Consider the following 19,081-nt stretch of genomic DNA (forward strand, 5'->3'; position numbering starts at 1 on the left):
TTATGCTCTATCATAGAGGACCCCGGACGATACCCCACCACCAGGGCATGGAACTGCCTGAAGCTTCTGGGGCACATGGCTTCCTGTACATATGTTGATGATGTTTGTCCATCATTGTCGATGAAGACCTCAACAACTCATTCGTTCGATGACCGGACTCTGTGCGTCCGAAGATGACTGATGGAACGTCCTGTCACACGTCGGGCAGACATGTGATGGCACTGTCGATGATGTGCAGGCAGCTCTGGACTTGCGCAGCTCACACTTTCTTTCAGCCTCAGCAGTACGCCTCGCCTCAGAGGTATTACTGCCTGTGTGAATGAGGCTGCGCCATGCTGGACGGTTCAGTGCGAGGGTTTCCCATGTGGCGGTGTTAATCTCGAGGGACTTCAGAGAGGTCTTCAGCATGTCCTTGAACCGCTTCTTTTGTCCTCCATGGGAGCGCTTTCCCTGGGCGAGTTCTCCGTAGAAGAGCTGTTTAGGAATGCGCTCATCTGACATTCTCACGACATGTCCAGCCCATCTGGTCTGGGCTCTCATCAGCAGTGTGTGAACTGACGGCAGACTGACTCTGATAAGGACTTCAGTATTGGGCACTTTGTCCTGCCATCTGATTTTTAGAAGCTTTTGCAGACAGGAAATGTGGAAGTGATTGAGCCTTCGTGCATGACTCCGATAGACAGTCCACGTCTCGCAGGCGTACAGCAGAGTTGGAAGCACCACTGCTCGGTAGACCTTCAGCCTCATTGGTAGGCTGATCCCTCGACGTTCCCAGACGTTGGAGCGCAATCGGCCAAATGCAGAGCTGGCTTTAGCAATTCTGCAGTTTACTTCATCATCGATTGACACTGCTCGAGAAAGGGTACTGCCCAGGTACGTGAAGTGGTCCACTGCCTGAAGTCTCTGTCCATTTACAGTGATGGACGGTTCTGAGTACGGAGTGAGGGGAGCTGGCTGATGCATGACCTCAGTCTTCTTGATGTTAATGGTGAGGCCGAAGTTGTTGCATGCAGATGAAAACTTGTCCATACTGGCTTGCATTTCTGGCACTGTACTAGCATTCAGAGCACAATCATCGGCAAAGAGAAAGTCTCGAAGTACAGTTTCCTTCACCTTGGTGATGGCACGCAGTTGCCTCAGATTGAATAGTTTCCCATCGGTTCTGTTCTTCAGGCCTACTCCTTCAGTGCAGTGTTGAAAGGCATCAGTCAGAGTGGCAGAGAATATCATGCTAAACAAAGTGGGTGCTAAAACACACCCTTGCTTGACGCCATTGGTGACTGGGAACGCCTCAGATGTTTCACCGTCATCCAGGACACGAGCCATCATACCGTGATGAAATTGACGTACCATTCGTATGAATCGGTCTGGACAGCCGAATTTCGACATGATCCTCCACAGGCCCTGGCGACTGACAGAGTCGAAGGCTTTCGTGAGGTCCACAAAAGTTGTGTAGAGTTCACGGTTCTGCTCTTGACATTTCTCCTGTAGCTGACGCGCAGCGAAGATCATGTCAGTAGTCCCACGTCCCTTGCGGAAGCCGCACTGTGATTCTGGCAGTAAGCCCTGCTCCAGGTGAGTGATCAGTCGGTTCAACAAAACCCATGCAAGAACTTTCCCCGCTGTAGAGAGCAGCGAGATTCCATGGTGATTGTCGCATACCTGGCGATTGCCCTTCCTCTTATAGAGGTGCACAATGGACGCGTCTCTAAATTCCTGTGGAATGGATCCCTGCTTCCAGAAGGACTGAAACAGCTCACAGGTTTCAGAGTAGCAGCCATGTTAGTCTGTATCCGCAAAAAGAACAGGAGTACTTGTGGCACCTTAAAGACTAACAAATTTATACTTCCACCTTTTCATGTTCTCTGTATGTATAAATATCCCCTGTCTGTGTGTTCCATTCTATGCATCCGAAGAAGTGAGCTGCAGCTCTCGAAAGCTCATGCTAAAATAAATTTGTTAGTCTTTAAGGTGCCACAAGTACTCCTGTTCTTTTCTTGAAACAGCTCAGTGAGTTTCCATAGCAGCACGGGTCCACCGACTTTGTACACCTCTACTGGTATGGCATCTGACCCTGGGGATTTGCCACTTGACAGCTGGTTGATGGCTTTCTTCACTTCGGCCTCTTCTGGTGAAGCATCCATGGAGTCATTGACTTCAACCTGGGGCATCTTGTCAATGGCCTCATCATTGATGACTGAGGGGCAGTTGAGAACTGCTTCAAAATGTTCAGCCCATCTCTGGAGAATCTGCGTCTTCTCTGTAAGGAGCACAGTGCCATCAGAGTTCAGGAGGGGAAAGCTCCCAGAAGACTGTGGACCATAGACCGTGTTGAGGGCTTCATAGAACTGCTTATAGTCGTTCCTGTCCGCCTGTATTTCATCTGCTTTGGCGCTCAGCCACAAGTCTTGCATTTTGCGCAGTCGGTTCTGTACTGTTCTGCAAGCGTTGATAAAGGTGGTCTTCTTTGCCGCTGAGGATGGATCGTTCTGATATGCGCGATGCAGGCAGTGCTTCTTAGCAAGTAAGGCCTGGATTTCTGCATCATTTTCGTCAAACCAGTCTTGCCGCCTGCGTGTGGAGGGCCCCAATACCTTCGATGCAGCTGTATGGACAGTGTTGCGGAATCGCTCCCAGTCTCTCTCAGCGTCATCCTCAATACGAAGATCAGCAAGCTCATTCTCTAGGTCTTCTGCTAGATTTTCAGTGATGCGGCTGTTCTTCAGCTTCGACACGTTGATCCTTTTGAGAGCCTTACAGCCTTGTGGTCATCTCTTTGGCATGATACGGAGCTTCATTTTAGATACTATGAGCCTGTGATCCGTCCAACAGTCAGCACCGCACATAGCTTTTGTAACCCTGACATCTTGTCTGTCCCTTCTCCTGATGATGACATAGTCGATCAGATGCCAGTGCTTGGAATGGGGATGCATCCACGAAGTCCTGTTACAGGTAGGGAGGCGGAAGACCGTATTGGTGATCAGAAGGTCATGTGCTGCACAAGTTTTCAGCAGTAATAGACCATTGCTGTTACACTTTCCCACTCCATTTTTCCCGATGACTCCTTCCCAGGCTGCGGCATCGCAACTGACTCTTGCATTAAAATCGCCAAGCAGGATCAGCTTGTCTGTGCGGTGAACTGATGATAGCAGAGCATCTAGTTCTTCGTAGAATTTATCCTTCACATCTTCTGGGTTGGTCATTGTGGGAGCGTATGCGCTGATCAAAGTAGCTTGTTTTCCTTTTTGAAGCGGAAGCTGCATTGTCATGAGACGATCATTTACACCCTTGGGGGGACTGGAAAGTTTCCGAACAAGATGATTCTTGATGGCGAAGCCAACTTCAGATTCGCGACGCTCATCACTGCTGCGGCCACTCCAGAAGAATGTATAGCCTCCGCCTGACTCGGACAGCTGTCCTTCATTAGCAAGGCGAGTTTCGCTAAGTTTTTGCAATGTCAATGTTGTAGCGTGCGAGCTCTCTGATGACAAATGCTGTTCTTCCCTCCGGTCTGTCTGCCGTGATGTTGTCCAGTAGCGTGCGCACATTCCATGTGCCAGTGGTGATCGGTGTCACTCTAAGTTTTGTTTTTGTTCGACCACTTTTATGGGATCCCCGCCAGCCGCGGTATGCTGGCCAGGGTAAGGTGAAGCAGGCAGTGTTTAGGGCACCTTTTCTAGCCCCCTCCTCGTTCTACGGAGGTGAGCAGTGCAATCCTGATTAGGGCTGCTCAGTCGCTCAAGAAGATGCCGAGCTCCACCGCTGCTTCGGTCAGTGAGGAACGACCATTATACCTGAGCCGCCTGTGTGCAGGTCTGCGGCTACAGCTCCCAGTGTATCCACACCTGCTGCTTCGTCGCTCGCCCATCGCCACAGGACTTGATATGATGTAATATGATATGATGTCGAGACTTGCGCGTGAATTGGATTAAAGTGAGGGAGAGTTGCGCGACGTCAACCTCACTCTCTCTTCCCAGTTCCTATCTGTATCCAGTGGCAGGACAAGAGTCGAGACAGCTGGAGATAGGGCAGGACGCAGTGGATGACCAGGACGCCTGTGTGTCTTGTCGTGCTCTTGAGCGTTCCACAACGCTTGCGGTCACCGCCTTCCTGACCATTGAACCAGGTTTCCTCAGTCAGCCGGATCCAGCCTTCGCATGCAATGGGTAGACAGGCCCTAACTCACCGAGGGTCTTGGACTCATCGGCTACCCTCACCTGGTTTAGCTCGCCAGTCGAGACGGTTTCCGGGGTGTGGCCGCTGTCGCATGCTGACAGCTACTTGGAGCCACAGGTGAGAGCTGGGTGGCAAGTGGGGACCAAAGTGGATGAGCTACTCCTAGGAGTACGACTACTCCCCTATCAGAGGCACTACCCCTCCCTGACAACCCCATACACCCCTGTACATATGTAGTATAGCATGCAAGGCTGCAGCTCAGGCCTCTCCGGTCCTGGCTGGTATCAGTGTATCACCCAAGCCAAAACTGCTTGGACAAGGTAGTCGCACTTCTCCCACTGGCCATCAAGACTCTCCTGTGGTTGCTCAATCCTCAGATGGTCTGGACAGGAGTGCCCTTCTCCAGACCTCAACCCTTACTGTCTCTATTTACAGATCCTTCAGTGATGGGTTGGGGAGCGCATCTAGGGACTCAAGGCCTCTGGTCCCAAGCAGACCTCTCACTTCACATCAACAGCAGAGAGCTAAGAGCAGTATGCCTGGCCACCCAGACCTTCCAAGCCCATCTGGAAGGAAAATGTGTATCGGTTATGACAGACAATACAAGCCCTCAAGCTGTGCAACTTCTGCATAACACACTCAATACACCTAGAGGCATCTTACCTTCTGGGATCCCTTCTGGTTAGGTATGTTGGAGGGTAGGGATAGGATACAGAGGGACCCAGACAAATTAGAGGATTGGCCCAAAAGAAATCTGATGCGGTTCAGCAAGGACAAGTGCAGAGTTCTGCACTTAGGGTGGAAGAATCCCATGCACTGCTACAGACTTGGGACCAAATGACTAGGCAGCAGTTCTGCAGAAAAGGACCTAGGGGTTACAGTGGACAAGAAGCTGGATATGAGTTGACAGTGTGCCCTTGTTGCCAAGAAGGCTAACGGCATTTTGGGCTGTATAAGTAGGGGCATTTCCAGCAGATCGAAGGACGTGATCATTCCCCTCTATTCGACATTGGTGAGGCCTCATCTGGAGTACCCCCACACTACAAGAAGGATGTTGAAAAATTGGGAAAAGTCCAGCAGAGGGCAACAAAAATGATTAGGGGGCTGGAGCACGACTTCTGAGGAGAGGCTGAGGGAACTGGGATTGTTTAGTCTGCAGAAGAGAAGAATGAGGGGGGATTTGATAGCTGCTTTCAACTACCTGAAAGGGGGTTCTAAAGAGGATGGATCTAGACTGTTCTCAGTGGTACCAGATGACAGAACAAAGAGTAATGGTCTCAAGTTGCCATGGGGGAGGTTTAGGTTGGATATTAGGAAAAACTTTTTCACTAGGAGGGTGGTGAAGCACTGGAATGGGTTCTCTAGGGAGGTGGTGGAATCTCCTTCCTTAGAGGTTTTTAAGGTCAGGCTTGACAAAGCCCTGGCTGGGATGATTTAGTTGGGAATTGGTCCTGCATTGAGCAGGGGGTTGGACTAGATAACCTCCTGAGGTCCCTTCTAACCCTGATAGTCTATGATTCTATTCTGTGATTCTCTGATCCCAGAAAAAGTTGCTGGACCATCTCAGGAGGTCTTTCCACAACCACAAGTGGTCCATTCGCCCAGACATCCTGAACAGCACCTTCCAATGATGGGGATTCCCCATATAAACTTGTTTGCAACAAGACATAACCGGAGTGTCTGCAGTTCTGTTCCTTCCTGAATCACAGTTCAGGCTTGATTGCAGACGCAGTCCTCCTTCCTGGAAGGACCATCTGTTCTATGCATTTCCACCCAACCCACTCATTCACAAAGTTGTCCTGAAGGTCAGAAGGGAAAGGTTGTCTTGATATTGATAGTGCCAGCCTGACCCCATCAGCACTGATGTACCACACTCCTAGACTTGTCGGTGGAGACCCCAATCAACCTGCCCCTAGTTCCAGACTTGTCATGCAGGACCATAACCACCTTCAGCATCTTAATCTCAAGTGCCTCCATCTCATGGCATGGAAGCTCCATGGCTAAACCCTTTGGAATTGGCTTGCTCAGGACCTGTTAGAGAGGTCCTCCTTGGTAGCAGGAAACCATCCACTAGGGCCACATACAAAGATCCTCAGTTTGGTCAATGCAAAGGGGCACTCCACCTATGCAGTCATCAGTATCCATCATCTTAGACCTCAGGAGGTCATCTAGTCCAACCCCCTGCTCAAAGCAGGACCTAATCCCCCACCTCCCTAGAGATTCCACCACCTCCCTAGAGAACCCATTCAAGTGCTTCACCACCCTCCTGTCAGTGTCCTCAAAAAATGTTCACCTGGCTGTGATTTCAGCGTTCCATCCAGGGGTTGCTGGCCAATCAGTCTTTGCTAACCCAATTGTCAGCCATTTTCCTAAAGGACTAGATTGGTTACACCCTCAAGTGCAACAACCGATCCCTGCATGGGATCTGAATCTGGTGCTGTCTAGACTAATGGAGCCCCCATTTGAGCCCCTACCAATGTGTTCACTGCTTTACCTTTCCTGGAAAGTAGCGTTCCTGGTGGCTTTAACCAGCCAGGAGGCTATCTGAACTTAAGGCCCTGACATCTGAGCCTGTTCTGTAAGGACAAGGTCCAGCTGCGACCTCACCCAGTCTTCCACCCTAAGGTAATCTCTTAATTCCACTCAAACCAGGACGTTTTTGTTCCAGTCTTCTACCCAAAAGCCAGCAGCCGAGAGCAAAAGCTCCATTCCCTCGATGTTAGATGGGCGTTGGCTTTTTATATGGAAAGGACAAAACCATTCTGAAAGACAACTCAGCTTTTCTTGGCAATAGCAAACAGAATGAAGGGAATGTCATCGTGGATCATGCCCTGTATCCGAGTGTGCTACAAATTGGCAAAGATACCTCCCCCCACACTGACAGCACACTCCACAAGGGTGCAGGCATCCTTGGTAGCTTTCTGGCTCAGATCCCGATCCAGATCCAGGACATCTGTAGAGCTGCAACATGTTCTTCAATCCACATCTTTGCTGCACACTATTCGATTACACAGCAAGCCAGGGACGATGCCTCATTTGGTAGAGTGGTGGTGCTACAATCTGCGACGCAGTGAACACTGACCCCTCCTCCTAGGAACTGCTTGGGAATCACCTACTTGGAATCAACACGAGCAAACACTCAAAGAAGAAAAAACTGTTACCTACCTTTTTGTAACTGTTGTTCTTCGAGATGTGTTGTTCATGTCCATTCCAAGACCCACCCACCTTCCCCTCTGTTGAAGTCAGCTGGCAAGAAGGCGCTGAAGTGGCGGGGGGTCGGCAGGGCCCTATATATGGCGCCTCTCCGTGGGGCTCCAGAGCCAACTGATGGATACAACTAGGGGAAAACCTTCTGGCCACTGTGCACGTGGCGCGCGCACGTCTACTTGGAATCTACATGAGCGACACATCTTGAAGAAGAACAGTTACAAAAAGATTCCTAGGTAGGTAACCATTTATTCTATCTCCTGGATAAGCTGAACAGTATTAAGCATATAAAATAGGTGTCTCTCTCTCTCTATATATATATATATCTATCTATCTCATAGAACTGGAAGGGACCTTGAAAGATCATTGAGTCCAGTCCCCTGCCTTTACTAGCAGGACCAAGTACTGTCCCTGACAGGTTTTTTGCCCCAGATCCCTAAATATCCCCCTCAAGGATTGAACTCACAACCCTGGGTTTAGCAGGCCAGTGCTCAACACTGAGTCAAACCACTCCCCCCCTTTTCATGAATTTGTGTGTCATCCTCGCGTAGGGGCCATGCTAATCTTCTCTGTATCGTTCCAATTTTAGTATATGTGCTGCTGAAACAAGTATTAATTTCATTTCATATTAGCTTCCTATTTCAGCTTTCAACCTATCATGTAAAAAACTTTATTTTCTAAAGCAGCCACCTAAAGTGTATTTGCAAATCCTACATTTGTGCATAACTGTGGAAATTAGGGCAACAGAATGTTAACTGTGTGCTTCAGCTTTGATTTATATGTGCAAATGCAGGATTTGTACACAGAGTATAGTTAGTTGGCCACTTCACAAAAATTATTTTTCATGATTCTACTTTTTGAAGTCCTTTCTTGTAAAAAGTAAAAACACCCACTACTGTTATACAAATAAACTCTGGGATATTCAGTGCTGTTTGGTGTTTCTTCTGAACTGCTGGGTTGGGAATGATCTGGAACCCTTCCCACTGAGCCTCCAGAAGTCCCTCCATGCCAATCCATGCAGCACAGATTCTGAGAATGTTGCAGGGGCAAGAAGAGTGGACCTGGGGCAAAGCAGGCTCATATCTAAACATAGGCTAATTGAATTAGAGTAACAAGAGGTATCGACACCCTAAAGAGAGGGGTTTTATGCAAGCATATGGGGTAGGTGAGGCCAGTGGGAGTATGTGGCTCCTACACGACCTGACAAGAGGCAGATTGGCCAGAACTACAGTGGGATCAACACAGCCCAAAAAGTACATAACTGTGATAGACTTAATAATGAAGGAGGAAAGGTTTTTTAGTATAGACAAATACAGTTTTAAAAGCAATTGCAATGCTGCTTGAAGGTGTCCCTGGTTCTTAATTGAGGTATATATGAATGCACTACACTGGCATTCCTATAGGAATGCAGCTTGCAACAAGGAGAAATTTGTTGTAATGGTAAATACACTGTGGTCTTACTGTTAAGAGCGTATATGAGCAAAGTTACATATTTTGTGAGACAATAAGGTCTGATCTTGGTTTTGGTATTGTTAATTGTGTATAAATGTCTATCTCTTTTGTAGTTGGGAAATGAAAGTGATGAAACAGCTGATGTACAGAATGCTGGGCTTCCAAGCTTGGAAACGCCATCGGCAACAAACTACTTTCTGCAGTACATCAGTTCCAAGTAAGACTGCAAATAAATTCAGAGCAACTTACTTTACTGTAATATATGTAGAGCATTAATATTAGCGTTGCTGTCTCCCAGAGGCAGGGTTCTGTTTGAACTGGGTTGGTACCCAACACTTTTTTGGGGCTGCTACCTTGTTCTTCAGATTCCTAGCTTTTTGTTTTCTAAAAAATGCAGTATATTATTAGTTCCTACAGTTGCAAAGGATAGCTTCAGGAGGTGAGGAGTGTGACAAATACAGCCTGCCTGAATTTGCAAGGAGCTTGAAATGAACCTGGCGCCAGGTATTGCCAAGATCCTCTTCCACTGAAGGGATCACATGTATTCAGAAAGCTGTTCAGGCTTCATGGATCCGATTACCCTATGACAACTAACAACCAGATCACTTTCATCCCTCAACCATTAACTCCAAAAGAATGCATGACCCAAGACCTATGAAGCTAGTTGATAAGAAACCCAAGTTAACTGGTAGTTTTTCTAAATGAAGAAGAAATTAGAAGAAAGGAATTAGACAAATTCAGGTTAGAAATAAGGTGCAATTTTTTCTCAGTAACTAACCATTGGAACAACTTACCTAGAGATACTGTGGATTCTCCATCACTTGAAGTCTTCAGTATTGGATGTCTTTCTGAAAGAGCTGCGCTAGCTCAACTAGAAGTTACGGGTTTGATGCGGGAACCACTGGGTGAAATCTCTGGCCTGTTTTATTCCGGAGGTCAGACTAGATGATCATATGGTCCCTTCTGGCTTTAAAATCTGTAAATAACTCTGAAATGTGTGAAATGCCACATTCCTTTTAATGAGACGTTGATTCAAATGCTCAGTAATAATTTAAATGTCATCATTGCTCGTTATTTCACTGCTGATCAAAACAGGCAAGAAAGGAGAGGAGTGATCTTATATTTAGGATCAGCACTATCTGCAAATGTGTGACCTCTCAATTTGATGCCACCAGTGGATGGTGCTTGATAATACCACCACTTTCCACACACTCCAGTTCTGCCAGTGGAGCAAAAGGCCCAAAGGGAAGGAGCAGAGCAGATGATTCCCATACTCCTGACAAAGTAGCGGGGGTCATATGCTTCCTGGCTGCTGCTGGTTCCTCTGCTGGAGATTGTCTGCAGACTGAAGCAAACGTCACTGTGATGTTTTCAAGTTTTTCTTTGCAACCATGAAAACTCCGTAGTAGCCATGAAGAAACATACGGTAATTAGAGTCTGATGCTGTCACATGACTGTTAAGAGGATCTGCCTTGGCCTTAATGTGGTCCTGCCTATGTACAACATATGGTCAGTCTATAGCAGGGGTCGGCAACCTTTCAGAAGTGGCATGAACATATGTGATGCTGCCTTTCAGACTTCAGCTGCAGCCCTTCAATTCTGGCTCAGATCAGTCAGCTGGAACTAGTGCTCTTGACTGTAGGAGGTGGCTGAACAGCATCTTTAGGGCCCTACCAAATTCACGGCCATGAAAAATGCGTCACCAATGTGAAACCTAGTCTCCGCCCGTGAAATCTGGTCTTTTGTGTGGTTTTACCACATACGGTACAGGTTTCATGGGGGAGACCAGCGTTTCTCAAATTGGGGGTCCTGACCCAAAAGGGAGTTGGGGGGAGAATCACAAGGATATTTTAGGGGGGTCGTGGTATTGCCACCTTTACTTTTGCACTGCCTTCAGAGCTGGGTGGCTGGAGAGCGGCAGCTGTTGGCTGAGCGCCCAGCTCTCAAGGCAGTGTCCCACCAGCAGCAGCGCAGAAGTAAGGGTGACAATACCATATGCCATGCCATTCTTACTACTTTGCTGCTGCAGGCAACAGCGCTGCCTTCAGAGCTGGATTCCTGGCCAGCAGCCGCCACTCTCCAGCTGCCCAGCTCTGAAGGCAGTGCTTCCACCAGCAGCAGTGCAGAAGTAAGGGTAGCAGTACTGTGCCCCCTACAATAACCTTGCAACCCCCCACAACTTCTTTTTGGGTCAGGACCCCTACAATTACAACACTGTGAAATTTCAGATTTAAATATTTGAAATCATGAAATTTACTACTTTAAAAATCCTGTGACCATGAAATTGACCAAAATGGACCGTGAATTTAGTAGAGCCCTAAGCATCTTCCTAGCCCTTTTGATACTGGATAGACTCTTAGGATACACTAGGTCAGTGGTCCCCAACCTTTTTCATCTGGTGGGCATCAGACAAGCCACGGAGGACCGTGGTGGTGGATGAGCATCTGCTGAAATGCCGCCGACAAGCCGCAATGTCAGTAGGGGCGCCACCGAAAAGCCGCCAACAAGCCGCAACGTCAGTAGGCGTCGCCGCCGAAATGCCTCTGACAGGCAGCGTCATTCAGAAGCCATGGCGGCAACGCCTCTGAATGACACTGCTCGTCGGCGGCATTTCGGCAGCTGCTCATCCGCCAGCCAGTACACAGGCTCACTTAGATGCCCCGGCATCACGTTGGGGACCCCTGCACTAGTTGATGGTCAGATTTCTCAGAGGGTAATTTAAACATAGATATTTGGAGGCTAGTACTCAGAAAAAAATCTCCATAATGCTAAAATACTTTTTTATTCTAGGAGAAAGTGCTTGGGGACATTAAGTCCCATAACCAGTTATTATTGTGGTGTTCTTCGAGTGATTGCTCCTATGCATTCCATGTAGGTGCGCGTGCCGCGCGTGCACGGCTCTCCGGAACATTTTTACCCTAGCAACTCCGACGGGCCAGCTGGGCGCCCCCTGGAGTGGCGCCGCTATGGCGCCTGTTATATACCCCAGCCGGCCCGTCCGCTCCTCAGTTCCTTCTTCCCGCCCGTGACGGCCAGTTGGAACAGTGGAGTGCTTCGTTACCTCCACAGCCCTAGCGTTTCTCCGTTCTTTAGCATAGTTCGTTTACTTAGTTTAGTTTAGTTGCTGTTTAAGTTTAGTTAGTTGTAGTATTAGTAGGGAATTAGAGGGATTAAACCCTCTTTTTCCTCACCCGGTGCGGGCTTATGCCCAGGGCACCGGGATTCAAGCCCTGTGCGGCTTGCCAGCGGCATATGCCCGTCGGTGACCCACACGACTCCTGCCTGCGCTGCCTGCTGCTGGGGAGTCTCACAGAACTGATAAGTGCCCGATCTGTGCAGCCTTCAAGCTCCGAACGAGGAAGGAGCGGGACTCTCGATTAAAACAGCTCCTCATGGAGGCTTCGCTCCAGCCGCCCGCGCCGACCCCTCCGGCGCCGAAGGCATCCTCGGCAGCCAGCGCACCGGCGGCACCGAGCCGTCCCGGTACCGAGGCCCCTCGACACCCGGCACCGACATCCCAGCACCGCTCCCTCTCCCCAACGAGGAAGCTCAAGACGCCGAAGACGGCCTCGAAACATCCTCCGAGGCCGTTGGCCCAGCCACCTCCGGTGAAGACGGTTCAGGCTGTGGCAGTGCACAAACCGTGCACGGTGCCGCCGACTCCGGCACCCCAGGGGCCGTCGAGTCCGGCAACACCCTGCTCCCCGGTACCAGCCGAGGTTGAGCTGCAGCTCCCGTCTACGCCTGAGGCGTTTGAGACGGCGAGAGAGCTTATCGAGCTTGCAGAGGCTCCGAGCCTCCGGCCCCCGGCACCGCCGGTGCGGGCTGTCCAGTCGGTGGGCAAGCCGGCAATGATACGGCCTCCAACCCCCGACAGACGGCATGGACGGCGCTCCAAATCTCGGACCTGGTCCCGATCTCGGAGACTGTCACCACCACGCCGATCCCAATCCCGGCGCCGATCACCGTCGCGGCGCCGCTCCCCGTCCCGGCGCCGGTCGCAGTCCCGGTACCGTTCAGCATCGCGGTACCGGTCGCACTCCCGGCGCCGTTCCCGCTCTCGATCACGGTCACCGAGTCGCCGGCACCGCTCTCGATCACGGTCACCGAGTCGCCGGCACCGCTCTCGATCACGCTCACCGAGTCGCCGGCACCGCAGGAGATCCGGCTCCAGGGCCCGTTCTCGGCACCGAGACTCCCGGAGCCGCTCCCGACGCCGTCAGTCACCATCACGGTCGAGCGCCCGACGCCGTTCGAACTCCCGGTACCGTCGGTCGAGCTCCCGGCACCGGTCGAGCTCCCGGCACCGCAACGAACACTGGTCCCGCTCTCCGATTCGGTACCGCGATGACCGGCACCGAACCTCGGCACCGCTCAGAGTCCTGCCACCGGCATCGGAGGCACACTCGGGTGTCGCCTCAGCTCCACCCTGGCCCTCTCGCCAACCCTCGATCGCTTCTCCCGAGGTCAGTGGTGCTGACTTTAGAGCCGAGTCCCAAGGCCGGGAACATGGACCCCATCAGTGGGGATTTTGGGTTCCATGGGACTACCATGACCCTCGAGCGCTTCCCTTTCCCCCGAGGCCGGTGGGAGCGCCACGTCGGGAGCCGGAGGCCACAGTCAGCAGGCCGCCGCCATCACCGACGGGGGAGACCACATTGCCGCAGGATCCGAATCAAGATCCAGGCTCCGTGGCGGCTGAGCACCCGTTGGAGGAGCAGACTCCGGACGAGGTACTCCCAGGTCGGTCCTCGTCATCTTCTCCGGACGAGGCAGTGGCGGGGGCATCCACCACCGACCCCCCCGCCTATTGATTTACGGGCACACCAGGACCTTCTCCGCCGCGTGGCGAAGGCCATTAATCTGCCCGTCGAGGAGGTCCCAGAGGACGAGGACCCAGTGACTAATGTCATTGGGGCAGAGGCCCCGATGCGGGTGGCCCTGCCCTTTATCCGGACGATACAACGTACTAGCACTACCATCTGGCAGTCGCCGTCGTCGGTTCCCCCCACGGCACGTGGGGTGGAGAGGAAGTACTCGGTCCCGCCCAAGGGGTACGAGTATTTGTACATGCACCCAACTCCGGACTCTCTGGTGGTCCAGTCGGTAAACGACCGAGAGCGGCATGGACAGCCTGCGGCAGCGCCGAAATCTAAGGAGGCACGGCGCATGGACCTGTTGGGGCGCAAGGTCTATTCCGCGGGTGGTCTTCAGCTCTGAATCGCAAACCAGATGGCGCTGCTTTCCCGGTACACCTTTGACATCTTGGTGTCCCTGGGGAAGTTTTCGGAGCTAACCCCACCAGCCTCGTGCCAAGAGCTCTCGACACTCTTGGAAGAGGGCAGGAAAGCCTCCCGTTCCTTAATTCAGGCCACCCTGGACTCCGCTGACTCGGGAGCCAGAACCGTGGCCTCCGGGGTGACTATGAGGCGCATTTCATGGCTGCAGTCCTCCACCTTGCCACCCGAGGTGCAGTACACCCTCCAGGACCTCCCCTTTGACACCCAGGGTCTCTTCTCAGAAAAGACTGACTCTAGAATCCAGACCCTGAAGGATGGCCGTATTGCCATTCGGATTCTGGGCATGCACACGCCAGCTACCCAGAGAAGGTCATTCCGTCGGCAGCCCTACCGGCCCTTTACCCAGGCCAGGTCACGGCCATATAATAGTCGGCGTGCAAACTTAAACCGCCGTAGACCATCGGGGAGCAGGCGTAACCAGGCCCAGGGCCCTTCCAAGGCCCCTCAAGGTCCCAAACAGGCCTTTTGATCGGACGCCCGAGGACGGCCCATCAGTCTCACTCCAGGATCCTACCCCGTTATTTTCCAACCGTCTTTCCCACTTCCTCCAGGCGTGGTGCTCCATAACATCGGACAGCTGGGTCCTCAGTACCATCCAGCACGGTTACCGCCTTCAGTTTATTTCGCCCCCTCCCTCCCACCCACCTTCCCTGTCCCTCTTCAGGGACCCCTCACACGAGCAAGTCCTCTTACAAGAGGTCCGCACTCTGTTGAGCGTGGGTGCCATAGAGGAGGTTCCGCACAGCAGGCGGGGCAGGGGATTTTACTCCAGATATTTTTTCATCCCCAAGGCGAAAGGAGGTCTTCGTCCCATCTTAGACCTCCGGGAGCTCAACAGACACCTGTGCAAGCTCAAGTTCCGTATGGTCACCTTGGGGACCATCATTCCTTCCCTGGATCCAGGAGACTGGTTTGCCGCCCTCGACATGAAGGATCCATACTTTCATGTGGCAATTTGCCCTCCCCACAGACGCTACCTGCGCTTCGTGGTCAACGGCGAACACTACCAGTTTGCGGTACTGCCCTTCGGCCTATCCACCGCACCAAGGGTTTTCACCAAGTGCATGGTGGTGGTTGCCGCAACCCTCCGTCGGCGTCGAATTCATGTCTACCAATACCCCGACGATTGGTTGATACGCGGGCCATCCCAAGAGCTGGTAGCGGACCAAGTGGCCGAAATACTGTCTCTGTTCCGGTCACTAGGCCTCCTTATCAATTCCGAGAAGTCCTGCCTGACTCCAACACAAAGAGTGGAGTTCATAGGAGCGGTCCTCGACTCCAACTTAGCCAGGGCCTGCCTTCCTCGTCCTCGGCACCAGACCATAGTCTCGATCATACAGGACCTGCAGGCCTTCCCCACAACGACGGTGCGGTCCTGCCTACGCCTACTGGGTCACATGGCAGCGTGTACATTTGTGACCGCGCACGCCAGGCTGCGCCTTCGCCCATTCCAGATTTGGTTGGCAGCGGTGTACCGCCCCCATCGCGACCCCGTAGACATGGTGGTGACGGTCGCAAAGCCCACTCTCCAGACTCTCAACTGGTGGCTGGACCCGGAGGTCGTATGCGCAGGGGTCCCGTTCCGCCCTCCTCGCCCTTCGGTCACCCTGACCACAGACGCCTCGGCGCTAGGATGGGGTGCTCACATGGGCGACCTTCACACGCAAGGTCTATGGTCGGCTCAGGAGCTCTCCCTCCACATCAACGTCCGAGAGCTGAGAGCGATCCGCTTGGCATGTCTCGCCTTTCGGTCCCACCTGCAGGACCGCTGCGTAGCGGTGTTCACAGACAATACGACAGCGATGTTTTATGTGAACAAGCAGGGCGGAGCCCAGTCCTCCCTACTCTGCAAAGAAGCGATGCTCCTGTGGGACTTTTGCGTGACCCACTCGATTCGCCTAGAAGCGTTTTTTCTGCCGGGAGTCCAGAATACGCTGGCCGACCACCTCAGCAGGTCGTTCACCTCCCACGAGTGGTCCCCACGCCCAGATGTGGCCCACACAATTTTCCGGAGGTGGGGGTTTCCCCAGATAGACCTGTTCGCCTCCAGGGAGAACAGGAAGTGCCACAGGTTCTGCTCGTACCAGGGTCGAGCTCCGGGATCTCTGTCAGATGCATTCCTCTTCACATGGACAGATCACCTCCTCTATGCATTCCCTCCGTTCCCGCTCTTACACCGGGTGCTACTCAAGCTTCGGAGGGACAGGGCCCGCGTCATATTCGTCGCTCCGGCCTGGCCGAGACAACACTGGTACACCCTGTTGCTCGAGCTCTCCATTCGGGATCCCATTCCCCTCCCTCTATGGCCAGATCTCATCACTCAGGACCTCGGCAGGCTTTGTCACCCGAACCTGCAGTCCCTGCATCTTACAGCTTGGTTCCTGAGTGGTTGACCCGCGCAGAGAGGGACTGTTCGGCGGCAGTGCAGCGAGTCTTGCTCGAAAGTAGAAAGCCGTTGACGCGCTCTACCTATCTCGCGAAGTGGAAACGTTTCGCGATTTGGTGTGACCAACGAGGCCTTAACCCATTCCTAGTCCCCATCCCGACCATCCTGGACTACCTCTGGTACCTTAAAGACCAAGGTCTAGCGATCTCCTCCTTGAAGGTGCACTTGGCAGCCGTGTCGGCGTTTCGACCTTCTATGGGTGGTCGGTCCATCTTCTCCAACGAGATGGTTTCCCGATTCCTTAAGGGCCTCGATCGTTTGTACCCGCCGATACGTCGTCCTACTCCAACGTGGGATCTGAATCTGGTTCTGGCCCAGCTTATGAGACCGCCCTTTGAGCCTCTGGCCACGTGCTCTCTGCTTTATCTCTCTTGGAAGACAGCTTTCCTCGTGGCGATTACATTGGCCAGACGAGTGTCTGAGCTCCGCGCCCTGACGGCCATTCCACCGTATACCGTCTTCCATGGTGACACGGTGCAGCTTCGGCCACACCCAGCCTTCCTTCCCAAAGTGGTGTCAGCTTTCCATCTCAACCAGGAGATCTTCCTTCCGGTCTTCTTCCCGAAGCCGCACGCCTCATCCCGTGAGCAGCAGCTCCACACCCTGGACGTTCGCCAGGCCCTCGCTTTTTATATTGATCGGACGAAGTCCTTCCGGCGTTCGACCCAGCTGTTTGTGGCGGTTGCCGATCGCATGAAAGGCGAGCCGGTCTCCTCGCAGTGAATTTCTTCCTGGGTGACGTCATGCATACGGATGTGCTACGAGCTTGCTCACGTGCCACCATGCCGCCTCACCGCTCACTCAACCAGAGCTCATGCCTCGTCGGCAGCCTTCCTGGCCCATGTCCCTATCCAGGACATCTGTAGAGCGGCCACCTGGTCTTCCGTTCACACCTTCGCTTCCCATTACGCGTTGGTGCAACAATCTAGAGACGATGAAGCCTTCGGCTCTGCGGTTTTACACTCTGCCACGTCTCATTCCGACCCCACCACCTAGGTAAGGCTTGGGAATCACCTACATGGAATGCATAGGAGCAATCACTCGAAGAAGAAAAGACGGTTACTCACCGTAGTAACTGTTGTTCTTCGAGATGTGTTGCTCCTATCCATTCCAGACCCGCCCTCCTTCCCCACTGTCGGAGTAGCCGGCAAGAAGGAACTGAGGAGCGGACGGGCCGGCTGGGGTATATAACAGGCGCCATAGCGGCGCCACTCCAGGGGGCGCCCAGCCGGCCCGCCAGAGTTGCTAGGGTAAAAATGTTCCGGAGAGCCGTGCACGCGCGGCGCGCACACCTACATGGAATGGATAGGAGCAACACATCTCGAAGAACAACAGTTACTACGGTGAGTAACCGTCTTTTCCTCGCTGTTGCATCCTAATTAATCAAACACACACTTGTTTCATAGTTTTATTTAACAGACAGTTGCAGTTCAAACCAGTGATAATTCCTCCCTTGTTGTTGAAATTTTAATGATTATGGAAACATCTGTTTGCACTATATTAATGAAAATATTTGTCTCCAGTTTAGAGAACTCAACAAACAATGCAGATGCTTCCAGCAACAAATTTGTATTTGGACAGAACATGAGTGAGAGAGTCTTGGTGAGTGTTAATTGTTTATTAAATGTAATATTTCTTTGCTTATTATCCATGTGATATGAATGCCTCATGCATGTCTGGTCAGCAGTGTCTCTTGGGACTGCACATGAGTCTTGAGTGTCTTTGTGGCTCCCACCCAAGGACATGATGAGTGTCCCCCCAGCTGCCACTTGATTCCTTCTTACCACCCATGGCAGTGAGCCAGAACACAGCCTGTTTGTGCCACTTGCTGTAGCAAGCTTCTCCCCTGAAACCTTTTCCCTTATGAATGACTGTTGTCAGTCTAACTTAGTGAACTTTCTCATAGTTAATAGTTCAGAGTAGCTGTCTACCACCTTGGCAGTTTTTTCTCAGTCTCGCATTTGACTGAATAGTTGGCACCAAGGCTGGCTGTTTTCCAACTTGTTAATGAGGCAGAGGCTTTGGATTTTAAACCCCCTAGAGCAGCCTTGTGTCAGTCACTTATGGTCACGCAAGGTGCCTGATCTCTGAGAGACATGTCATAGAGACACCTAGCACCAGCACTCCCCCTCAGAGCTGAGGAGGGAGAAGACGAGTCACATAAGTCTCCTTTGCAAGGGATTCTTGGTCCAATCCATATAGCATCAGTCTATCTGGTGGAGAAGCCAGCTGTCTTGATGCCAAAAACATCATTCAGCACCCTGAGTTTGAACCCCGGCACCACAGAATTAACAACTGCTGGTGCTAGTGTGGCTGCACTGATAGCAAGGAGTCCATTATTTCTTTTCCAGTGCTATACACCTCCATCCTGCCATGCTAGCACCACTCCTTTCCTTACAATTTCTACTAAGGAAATATGTACTCCAGGGAATACCAGATACTGGTACCTTTATAAAATTACTAAAGGTGCAGGACTGCCTCAAGAATCACATTAGCACTC

General features: G+C 51.9%; 1 protein-coding gene and 1 non-coding gene across 4 annotated transcripts in view; one reads left to right on the plus strand and one right to left on the minus strand.

The window, feature by feature from the left end:
- The window catches only part of RANBP3 (RAN binding protein 3), a 282,525-nt gene that overhangs the window by 203,970 nt on the left and 59,474 nt on the right, over positions 1-19,081 (plus strand). For all 3 annotated transcript variants that reach the window (XM_044998665.1, XM_044998666.1, XM_044998667.1), the window contains 2 exons: positions 8,949-9,052; positions 18,105-18,183. In XM_044998665.1, coding sequence (XP_044854600.1) covers positions 8,949-9,052; positions 18,105-18,183 — 183 coding nt within the window. The remainder of the gene's footprint in view (positions 1-8,948; positions 9,053-18,104; positions 18,184-19,081) is intronic.
- LOC123356135 lies at positions 7,888-7,992 on the minus strand. The gene has a single exon (XR_006575290.1). It is a non-coding gene; the product is annotated as a U6 spliceosomal RNA (small nuclear RNA).

This window comes from Mauremys mutica, chromosome 24 (assembly GCF_020497125.1).
Source record: "Mauremys mutica isolate MM-2020 ecotype Southern chromosome 24, ASM2049712v1, whole genome shotgun sequence".
Classification (NCBI taxonomy): Eukaryota; Metazoa; Chordata; order Testudines; family Geoemydidae; genus Mauremys; species Mauremys mutica.